Here is a 12,318-nt window from a genome sequence, read left to right as displayed (position 1 = left end):
AAAAAAAAAAAAAAAAAAAAAAAAAAAAAATCGTTTCCTTGATACCCCAATAGGGGTTGCCGTTAAAACTAAAATTTCTAGCGAACGAACATACACAGGATGACAAAGGGTGTCTTGCCGAACGCCAAGTACCTCAAGAATAGCGAAGTGGGACGACAGCACCGAAGAAGAAGGGCCTTAATCAGGCCCTTGAGGAAGGGAGAAAGAAGGAACTAGGATCCAACGCAAACCCCGCGAGAGGACTGGGTGAGTACACGGTGGAGGCCCGAACCGTCCCGTGGACGATAACTACGTCCTCAATACCTTATCGTTACCCGTTTCTTTTTTCATGCGGATTACAGCCCTTGTATTTCTGATTGGTAAAACAAAAATTTTTTTTCTTCAGCACCTAAGAGCTTTCGGTCCCATTACTTTTCAACCTACCCACGGTAGAGGTCGAGGTCGCAGTAGTACGTGAGATCCCCGCGAGAGGCGGCCCGTACGATCCGGAGAGAACTCGCTGCAGAGTGCGTGTTCACAAAAAGAGAAAAAGAGGACGAACCGTAGCGAGGGGTCTGACAGCCACGTGGGGAACGGGACCAACATGCTGCCGATAGGCAGACAGGGTGTATTACGGTCAATGGACGCGTCTCATTGTGAATTCAAAGCAGAGTAACGCGTAAAGGGTAGTTTTTGAGCGAATTGAAAAAAAAAGTGAAATGATAACAATATCAGACCAGACTAAAACGATCATTCACCCGAGATGCTTTAATTAGCATACATTAAGTCTTACCCGAGGGTTGAACTTTCAGAAAATAAAATATAACAGTCCGCTACCGCTAAACGCACACCGCCGTCAGAGGGGTGGCATTTTAATTGCTATATTCCGTGATACATTAAATAAATGAAAAGAGTCCAAAGGGGCATTTTCCCAAAGCTCACGTAATCTACCTGACCGTGGTATCTGTACTCTGGACTGGGGGCAGGTAGCTGAGGTTGCGGGCGGGACCGGTATGAAAGCCTAGGGGTAGAAATGCTATTAGAGTACCTTACGTAAACTGGCACTTACTACCTGCAGAGTGACGGTGGGAGGGGGTGGGCTGAGATAGGGGGTGGTCGAGATAGCCCGAACCAACCCTTTACAAGTCAAGAAAAGCCATCGACCCCCTATTCCACTATACGCTACCCCCCCACCAACCCCTAACCGGTAAACGTTCTATCGGCAACTTATGTTCGTAGAAAGCCATTTCCAGCACTGACTTCTAATTTGTCGAGTTCCCTATCCACCCAACACCCTCTTAACCACCAAAAGGAGCACAGACGGTGGCTCCACAGGTGTCCCGAGTCTCTGCTGGATACTATTAAGCGTCAGGTGTGTCGGGACGCCGGCAAGTCTTACGAAAGTTTTCAGTCTATCGATTCCCAAACAGCGCTGAATCGTCGACTTCGCGTATCCCGCAGCGGTTGTGCGCAGCGTTGTGAGAGCACCTTAATGTAGGGACGGCATCGCTGGAATTGCGTGGAATCGTTAGGAAATTTGGAGATACGCGAAAAATGGACAATTGACAAAGTTAGCTCGAACGCACTTTACCTTAAGTCAACTGGAATCACCGTGAAGGACTCTTCCGATAAGGACTTTCGGTACAAGTTACAAACAAGTCCGCTTTGAAAATTGTTCGACAAACAGGGAATTCGAGTATCCTGTGTGACGTTTGGATCTGAAGGAATTAGCGAAGTGAGGAAACAGGAAGTCCCTTGTCCGAAATATACTACGTGTACACAAAGTATACTGTGTACAGAAGAAACCGTGCGAAGAGTAGAAGTGACAGAGTTGATATATGACGTCGCGACGTAGTGGCGTCGAGACGTACGGGAGAATTGAATAATACACGTGACGTATACAAAGTCTGTGTAAAGAGCACGTAGTGAATTATTCGTCCTGCTTTGACGATCGCAGCTTCGGAGATTAAACGGATCTATGGATCCTTGTATTTCCTGGATTCCCAAGTGACGCAATGTACTACCCACGTTGCCGCTATACACGTACTACGTAATAAGTCACTAGGCCAACCACGTGTACTGGCTGTGTATAAATGTACATGCAGGCATGGGCGCATGGTACACGGTACAGTATAGTATACAGTATAGTATGCACATACTATACTATAATTTAGCGCGTACTATACAAACGTGACCATAGCTCAAATGGTGTTTACGAGTAAAGATGCTTTGAAGCTACGGAGAGTAACACGAGCTCTTTGCGACGTCGAACGAAGAATTTCAGTCAAACCGTAAATAGGTAAAGCAAGAAGAAGGTGGAGATTGCAAGAGTAAAAATTGAGGTGCGAAAACCAAAAAATACTTTTTCCTCAATAATTACACTGTGAAGCGTACGACGTGGATGAAGTCAAAAGAGTATTAAAATATACATTCAGCGTATACTTTGTTCAGCTGCTCTTTAAGGTATAACCTACGAGTAGAGGCAATATTTACCCGGCCCGACTTGGTCCAGGGGATGCTGACGATCTCTTTGAGAGACCGTGAAGATGATGGATGCAGTGTCAATTTCTAAGGGGTTCCTTGCCTGGGTTCAAAGTTCAGGAGTCAGTCGCGGTAGGTGGTCCAGTGACTCCTGTCGCCGACGGGATCTACCAGCAACCCCCGGTAGCAATCATCAAGGGACTGGGAGCAGCCCTTGCCAAGCAAGGGTGCAGTGCCGTAGTCCGTGGGGGTTTCAATGAATAGCTGATGAAAAGTGTGTACGGACTGAATGAGATGTTCTTCCACAGAAGGGAGCAAGGTTGGGGCTTGAAAAAGGATGAAGACGAAGTAATGAAGGAGAACTATGGCGCTCTTGGCGAGGGGATTGCTAAGCTTTCCAGGGCCAGTTTGACCTAAGGGTATCTCTGGTCGGATGGTACCAACCCCTTGTACCCGGTACCCAGGTGTAACTGTGCCTCGGAATTTTCAGAAAGAGTTGGCCCGTTACGACCCCCTTCATATATTTGCATCCTCCATCGGTCTCTAAAGCCACCCCTATTCACCCGGACCATCGTCTCCACCGCGAAATGGCAAACTCCTACAGTTTTCACTTGCTAATGGGCCACCGTGTTGAAGAGTTGCTTGTAGAAAACCGGTTTTTTTTTTTTCTTAAATCATCCCCTTCAGTCCCGCAGATTGATCGAGCGGTTTCTGGTGAAATTTTCTGCCAAGACACATAGAGCGACATTAATGCCTTGGCCGGAATACGAATTTTAGCCCGGAACAAGGTGCAGGCTGGTGCCGTGAAAACTGCCCGAGTGCAGAAAGGGGTGGTATCAGAGCGTGCTGCTATTAGAGGGTTGCGAAGGGGTGGAAAAAGGTCAACCTCGTCATCGTTATTAGAGGACATGATTTATGGTGTCGGTATATATCGCGATTAGTAAATCAATACTCATAGCCAGCAAATACGAAGACCCCCCCCGGTGTCCATTGCCGACCCCCGTGTCCGTCGAGTACCTCAGCACACCCTGTCACTCCATCCACCCATTTTTTTTCTGCACCTCACATTCTCAGCCAACGTCCCCAAAAAAAATACGGTACCACCCGATTCAGCGAAGAGCAGCTCCAAGTAAAACTTTAACCGACATGTAAATTTGGTTCATCCCCCCGGAATAAATGTACCCGCATTTAAAAGACGCTGACGCGACCCTTAAACGAATGTGCGCATGCGCAAAGCGCGTTCCACATTTTCACCGATACGTCACCGGCATACCTAAAAGCACCGCCAACCCGAGCACACCCTATGGCAGCCAAGCGAAAATATTCCCAAAAGCAAAAACCACCCTTATCGCATACACCAGGGAGAGAGGGCCGTGAAGAAAAAAATTATCGAGGCAGCAAATTTTTCTGAAAAAAAAAAAAAAAAAAAAAAAAAAACCATACGTATAAAAAGTCTTATATCCATCTGACGTAGAAATTTTTGAAATTCCACTCAGATCCGACCCCTGACAAATTTTTTTAAAAAAAAAAAAAAAAAAAAAAAAGAACCATACGTATAAAAAGTCTTATATCCATCTGACGTAGAAATTTTTGAAATTCCACTCAGATCCGACCCCTGACGTCTATCCGTAGACGCATACGTAGTTAACGCGAAGGAATAGCAAAAAGGCGCGCGAAATAAAATATTTCAAACTACATTTTTCCGTAGGTTTATCGTTCCCCGGGGTGCAATAATCGAAAGCCCACAATGGACGTAGCAAGTCTAGGGGGTGGATCTCCCCATCGACCCCTATACAATGTAGGCTGCAAGAAAGGGAATCTCAAGTACCTAGCTGGGTACCCTACCTAACCAGAAGCTCGAGAGAAGCACGTATAACCGGAGTGCCTATTGGGGTTGGTTAAAAAGTGCAAGCAGCGATGCACCCTGCTGCACCAGGACGTGACGTCCGGATCGATTGTGCGCACTAGGAAGTGAACCGAGCCAAGGAAACAGATAAGAACGAGCCAATCGGGTAGAATATTTTTCCTGCCTCCGCACCTGCACCCCCTACAGCTCCCACCACCCCTAACAAGACCCTGACGATTTTATTCCTGGAGTCACCAGGTCTTACCAGGACTCGTCCATATAATAGATGCACTGAAGGTGCATCTAGGGATGCACCAGGTGAAAATAATGAGTGACCTGGGCTAAGGGTGACGTCTTCAAGTGGATGATCTGGGCCAAGGGCACTGGCTTAACGTACACGGGTAACTGCACCATAAGGTACCCCGTGACAAGTCTAAGCTACATCGGGACACCTCGGGAAGGGTAGTTTGTCATTGGCGACGTAGTTGATTAATTCGTCAGGGGGTGTGCGCTCACCGAGTGCAACACCCTGAACCGCTGGGACTCGATGATATTCCATGGACGTTGCCCGATGACGTAGACTAATTCGGCTAATTTGCTTCTGCCGGTTTACCTGTAACGCGTCCCAGTACGTACGTATAGTATGCAACACGAATCTTTGACTGATGACCTGTCGCTGAACGATAAACCGGAAGCACAGTGCAATAATTCCGTGCCGGAACACGTAAAAACAAAATTACCAGATACTTCGTATTTTTTTCTTAATCTATTCACATTGACATTTCAACGTATCAAAATGCTACGATGATTTGTTCGGGTCGCAAAATATATGTATAATATATTAAAAATATAAAAAATATTCTTTACCATATTCGATTTACTGTATGGCGATTATATGAACACCCGTTATAGAAAAATCTAATGAGAACGAAAATCGAGGATTTAATTGGTAATATAAAAAAAAAAGCGTTTGCTCCAAAACCAGAGCATGGATCGATCGTGTGCCGGCTATTTACGTTAATGCAGTACGAGCAGCAGCAGGGATGAAGTAACAAGGGCGCAGTGTCTCCAGGGTTACAGGCGGAGGTCAGAGGGAGACTGTGGAGCCTGGATGGAAGAAGACATGGCGGAAAGAGCGAGTGAGTTGCTCGTTTAGCTTGAGTTCTTGCGACTGCCGCTACGCGTGGACTTTCGTAAGAAATCAACGGGCTGGACGTTGACGAGGGTCAGCAAGGGTTGCAAGAAGGTCCCGTAGAGAGATGGGAGTTTTGTACAGTCGTGGGAGCGATATAGATACAGGGGAGGACTGCGCCACTTTCTTACTGGACGCGTTATAACTAAACATTCTGGCCGACGGGTAATAAGAGAATTCGATTACTTTTATGTCTGCAATTCACCCCGTAAGGCTCACCCCAACAAATAATAGGGACGGTGTTCCTTAAGAGAGTCGCGGACTGTCCAGGCAAAATAAAAATAAAGTCTTTAAAATATGAAAAAAAAAAATATTCACCTATACCAAGCATATAGAGGTAGCTTGAGTGTACGTAAGAAGAAGGCATGGGAAAATATATGGAAACAGGAGAAAAATATCGTAGAAAACAGGAAGGGTTGTCTACGCGTAATATCGACTGGACGAGATTCTTTTTCCGAATAAGAGTTGCATCGGGTAACGCAACGAGACGGAAATAGTGAGAAAGCACAGATGTAACGTAGAATTAAATATAAAGCCCAAAGCCATGGCATTGATCGACTGTTCCCATAGGTAGGTTAGCCCTTCTAGGTAAAGGGCAATTCAGGGGTAGTCAGTAAATTGCATTCTGGGAAATACAGCCATACGCGAATATAGTACAGTACCGATGCTGGCGAACGTGGAGATACAGTGGATACGTGTAAGTTTGCTTAAGGGAGAATATAGATGGCGGGAGGAGTCAAGGGTGGTTTTCAAGCGTGAAACGGTAATCGTCCAGGAACGCTCGAGAAATTCGATCTGAACCCATGTAAATGGACCATCCGAATCATAATGGTCAGGACTCTGTCTGCACTGCACAAGAGGTCAAGTATAATTATTCGGACAGTGGTAGCATAGTGAAATTTAAAAATGGCAATAAATAAGATCGTCGTAAACAAAAATTGCATCAAAAAAAAAGCTACAAGAAAATTAATCAATGCAAAAGAAGGGGTCCGTATTCTAATTAAACATTGAATAAAATCTTGGGACAATAGGAAGATGCGTAAGGTTTCCCATTGGAATATTTCCCATTGGAATATAATATTGCCCAATGCCAAACGTCAAAGCCAGATTAAATATTCAAGTGAATTTAGGGGCTTTTCCGGACGAATTAAAATTAAAGAACATTGATATGCCAAATATTAAGAGCCTTATCAAAGTTCAGTTCACCAGAATCTTCAAATCCACTTGACCTTTTTTTTCCATGAAATCTTTTAATTTCCTTCCCATTAAGTTTCCATAGAATTCATCAGTTTCCCATTCTAACGTCATCCCGTGTATATACAGTCGCCATTACTCAGCCCGTTACACGAAACCTTTCTTGTATCCGTGTATACATAACAACTCCAGTAGACTCTGAAAAATGAGTCGTCCATATTTTTTGTTGTCACTCAAAAAATATGTAAAATTCAAAAGTTAACCAAAAACAAACCCGCCAAAGAGAGACCTGAGCGGGTTGGGATCTTTTGTTATATAATAACATGCTCTGATAACAAAGTGCTTATTCAACTTTCCCCTCGTTTACAGGATTCCCGATTAAAACGTTGCACAATGACATCTTCCCATTGCTACGGAGAGAGGATGGACGGCACTGTATATACACTTGAAGAAATACTCAGAGTTCTTAGCTAAGGGTAATTGCTTTCCAGAGAGGATTTCAAATACATCAAGAAAGTTGAGGGAGGAAAAATATAGATCTCAAGATAGAAAGTATATAAATGAATTACACCCGGTATATGCATTCTATATATATATTGTATATATATAAAAGGTGAGCCAATAACTAGTAGCACCTTAAATATATATTGTAAAACAAGAAAACATTTATCCTAACAAAATTTACACAACATAGAGAAGGATCACCGTACGATTTTTATTGATAACGATTTTATCACGAGTGACGGTTATTAAAAACGATTACGACCTATGACACGAGGTTACTCCAGGTCACCTGACTCACCCCGTACGATGCCCCACTCTGTGCCGTGTAACTTTTGCTAGAACAATATTTCTCAAACTCCAATAATTTCGGTTATATTCAAGGTACTAATAGTTATTGGCCCATATCTATTATATATATATAAACATACACACAAATAGATCTATATTCACCTAATGGACACCCGCGTCTGATATGTATATATAACATATATTACATAGCTATATACCTCAATAGATACATAGGTACGCCTTTAAATGGCCGATTGCAGAGAAATAAATTTGCTGATGCCGTACAGATGGCAACATATGGCCTCCCGGACTATAAATCTACCACTTCCGGCCCATAACGGAAAGTAATATCAAAGGGTGTCCTCTGGCTTCCACTGGAAGCCCGCCCTAAGGTATCGCGAAATTCTCAAGAAGATATCCGCCATCTACTGGAAGATCGGTGGTCCCGTTTAATTTTACCGAAAAGCAAACGGCTCCACGATACCATATACATACGTGCAGACGCACGCACCCTTTTCAGTGTACGCACCCATGTGCATATACTACATATATACCATGAGAATCGATAGAAAAATGGCGTCGGTTGAATTGAGACGCTACGAATTTATTTATGCTAAAGTCCAATGCGTCCTTTAGAATGTGAGATAGGTGGGAGTCCTGGTAACGGATGCGTAAAGCGATACTGGGATTACTTGGAGGCTGAAGGTAGTATACTTCAATTTCCGGAATAAAGTGCAAAGTCGTCTTTGGTAGTCCATAAATTTTCCATATAGCAGCCTCTCTTCCAGCAGCGACGGTACGAATCCATTGGTATTGTCCTGCAGAACATTTGTACACATGAGGATTTAGTCGAAACAGTAATTGGAATATAAGACGAACCTGTTTACCTCGAGGAGTTAACGTTTTGGCGGCGGATCCCATGAAGCAATGTATTTCGGTCACGAGCCACAGAACAGCTGTATATAGAAGAGACTACCCGATGCCAGGATCAGAGTATGCTAGTGTGTTCCGGTGAGTCAATGTTGTCTGGTTTCCGCTTATTAGACGGCCTGTTGTAAAGGCGACACTCAAGTCACCCATTTCCCACCCTCTATAATCATCCCCCCCCCCCTGTCGCTTTGAGGATACTCAATCGCGCGTAATAACCCAGGACCCTCTGCATATTACATTGTTCAGATCGGATCATCCCTCGAAAACTCATCCCGGAAGGCAGTCAGAGTGTCAAATAATTATGTAACCACGTATAATCAGCACTGAACGATCGATCGGAGCTACTTATAAAATAATATAGCCTCCCCCACGAGGGGTTGAAAAATGTTTACCTGGGCGTAAGGAGCCCTTAGACTCATTTCACTGCTGATATTTAAAAATATGCAGGATCGAAATATCCTGCCTTTACCTTCACGGTATTTGCGTGAACTTCTTGGAGGGGATGAATTGGAAATGTTATCAGGGTAGTTTGTAACGATGGCTCATTCGTAAGGTTGTTAGAATTCGTTGCGAATTAATCAGGATGGAAGCGTAAGTGAAGAAAGAAATGAAGAAGAGAATGAAGCCGGGTTAGAAAGTTACAATGGCAACCGGCAAGGTTACGATCTATTAATTAAAGCCACTGAGGATTAATTGTGCACGTGCCGAAAGCATGCCGAGCTACTGGCAATTCCTGAAATGACCAGGTCTCGTTTCGCTGATTCGATTCTCGTAATTAGCTTCGTTCGAATCCGGTTGGCAGATTTTATTCTCTCATTGCACAATTGATTAACGTACCTATAACGATGTAGATATAAACAATGGTTAGTAGCGACCTGAACGCTTACCCTTAATTACCATTATTTTAATTATCCGTACGTTATCACGCCAGCTGTGTAACGATAAGCTCCTAATAATTTTACCAAAATTTAATTACAAATACAGCTTGAAAAATAATTTTATACCTTACCGTACTATAATTTGCACACGTGCATTGTGCTAATATCCATATGTAGCGTAGCATGCGAATATCAAAGTGAATTCTAGGCTTTAATACAGGCTGGACAATGATTCCTGACGTATTGCGTGTATGTTGTTCATTACAGCAGTTCGCTGATACAATCTCTCGTTACAATGTTATTACCAGCATTAAGCTTATTTCATCCCGAAAAAGTTTCCTCTAACAAATTGCTTTCACCTGGTGCATTTACGCTTTTACTCATCACGAAGAAATCAATGGGGTTGTTTCTGTTTGTTTTTTCTATCCTTTCGAGTAGCCCGTGCTTATCGGGCGCAACGATTTCGCCCGGTGCAACGGACAGTGAAGAGATTCTGTATACATAAAAAAAATGTATTACTATGCAAACTAAAGAGGGAAATAAATTACATTTTGCTTTACGCGGAGCGGAATATTTTAGCGTAGTAATTTGCCCATATTGAATATCCGGGAAGTTTTGATGAAATATTGATCGTCGTCACGCATTGTGCAACGTCTGGCAATTTTAACGCATTTCGACTTTGCGTGTATACAAATTACTCTCGTCAATAGTGTTTATGTCACGAGAAACACTGGCTATATATCCAATTTTTCTTCGCTTCGTTCGTCGTCATCAATTCCAAAATCCTAATAGAGATCGAGATGAAGGAAAATGATGTAGGACAGTAATTGAATACCCATCTGTCATTTTGCCATTTCATACAGCTATAATAAAGCTGTCAATTGAAACATCTATCCAGTCAAAGAATATTCGATCGTAAACAGAAACTAACACCTACATGCTTCAAGTGGATTAAGAACTTTGCCATAACAACCAGACAAAACAATTCTCTCGAACGTATTTTCTGAACGTCACTCAAAGTAACTTTTAGTGGCATAAAGATACAATGATATTGAATAATGTACGATGAAATAAATTACTTACATTCTTTGTTCTTCTCCCCAGCGGCGCTCCATGACAGAGAACCAAGAACAGACAGCGTGAAGAAGAGGGTCCTGACGGCTTTGGCGTTGCTCCTGACGAGCCTGGCACCGCGACGCGCGGGCCATCCCCAGGAAGTATCGCTCATCTTCCTCAGCAAGGCCTCATCCGTACATAACGAGTGATTAAATTCGCATCCACGGAACCGGCATTAGACGACGCAGTGATGAGGTACGCGAACGCAGGCATAGCGACGCGTCGCGATCCGACACACCATATATGTAGAAACTGGCCGATAACGACGGAACCGAAATTATTACAATATTATACGAGTTTTATATTAACCACGAGTTCGCACCCAGGTATACACGCTCGTCGCTACCGTGGATCCTTACGAGCCGAACGCACGTACGCTATTGGCATCGAGAACTACTGGGATGCTACTCCGTGAGTTAGCTAGGTTATGACGACGATCAGCGCTTGAGGCCGCATGTATTATCGATCCACCCCCGCTGTTAAGCTATGGGATGGTTTCCTCAGCCATGCGCCGTAAGGTAACCGCGGACATTCAAACGTCGAGATATACGCGTCCCGACGTACATCGATGCTCGGCGGGTAGCGCAACACTTTTCGGGCGTCGTTCCCACCGGTGGGTAGCCATTGTTGTACTGTTCGTCACGTGACCTCTGCGCATGCGCATTAGGCGCTCTCAATTTTCGAATATTACATCTCCTCTAACATATAAATTATTTCATATATTTAATAGCCGTTTTGTAACTTTATACCGAATAAACTGATAGTCTAATATTTATCTTAAGATTACACATTCTATACAAATTATGGCACTTTAAATATATACAGTATAATGAACTTTAAATATCGGATTAAGTGTCCTTGTCTGGCACACGTAAAACATTTATAAGTCCGTCTCTCTCCCACTCACAACGAGTACAGAAGTAAATGGTTAAATATGAAATCAGGCTGAACCGCGATCGATGAATTAAAATGACGATTTCTCGATGAACACTTAAAAACTTGTTTACCTGGTTCTCATGTCCTCAAAGTGACTTCTTCGAGACGTCTTTCTGATATCTCTCCATAAAGATTTATAATTCAAATGTAGCCGCTACGACTTTCACAATGTTCTTAGCGAACACGTAACAATTACATTTGCTGTTTGACGATGAAAAAAAAATTGTTTTATCTAAACAACAATTCATTCATTATTTCCGTAGGACGTCGCAAATGTGTTTATACAGGAAACAGCCAAAGAAACCGGCATGACGAGTATTTGAACGCGTAACAATTTTAACCGTACACACGTAAGAATTCGACTTCTCGGAAGCTCAGAAGGCGAGAATCATACAAATTTAGATTTCACGATAGAAAAGCACAACAGTAAGTACAATCAGAAAGCCCCCGGTCAGCCGATATTAATCTACAATCATAAAGCTTACCCTGCCTATTATGTTTTCCCGACGGAGGACAATGGACGATATTTTTTCCAAAGAACCCAACGGAATAACCCAACACTCATTCGCATTCTAAAATAAGCTCCATAGAATTCGTCATCAAATACTAGATATACCAGTATAACATTCACATTAAACTTAACACTTTGAACATTCGTGTACCTTAAGAGAGAAAATCCAACAAGAAAGCTTTCGGCCCTGCTTCTCTGTAATACAATTTCACACTGAGGCTTCAATCGTTTACACACAATGACATGGCATCTATAGGTTATGTCGGGACTGCCCAAGTTTTATTCGTTTGAATGATACATTGATTCTATTCAGATATAATATACGTGCAATGAGAAAGCCATTTGAAACTTCTTGTATATTTATAGAAACCTCATTCAAGGTTGAAAGAACCGCACATTTTTTTCTCTCAATTCGCCCATGATAAATAGAATTTTTTTCTAAGTCTCATTGCGTGGTCTTCCG

At 43.0% G+C, this 12,318-nt stretch overlaps 1 protein-coding gene across 3 annotated transcripts in view; it reads right to left on the bottom strand.

Moving 5' to 3' along the window:
- Positions 1 to 12,095, bottom strand: part of LOC107268439 — a 101,825-nt gene extending 89,730 nt beyond the window's left edge. For 2 of the 3 annotated variants that reach the window (XR_001537843.2, XM_015741221.2), the window contains exon 1: positions 10,376 to 10,736. Coding sequence is in view for 2 of the 3 variants with exons in the window: in XM_015741221.2 (XP_015596707.1) it covers positions 10,376 to 10,520 (145 nt within the window). In the remaining variant the exon portion in view is untranslated. Of the gene's footprint in view, positions 1 to 10,375; positions 10,737 to 12,006 lie in introns of those variants that run through there. The other variant, XM_025085933.1, reaches the window with a different exon arrangement.
- Positions 12,096 to 12,318: the final 223 nt, after the last annotated feature.

Source organism: Cephus cinctus, unplaced genomic scaffold, assembly GCF_000341935.2.
Source record: "Cephus cinctus unplaced genomic scaffold, Ccin1 Ccin1_scaffold0051, whole genome shotgun sequence".
Taxonomy (NCBI): Eukaryota; Metazoa; Arthropoda; class Insecta; order Hymenoptera; family Cephidae; genus Cephus; species Cephus cinctus.
Note: the sequence above shows the minus strand (reverse complement) of the source record. Positions and strands in the feature narration are given on the sequence as shown.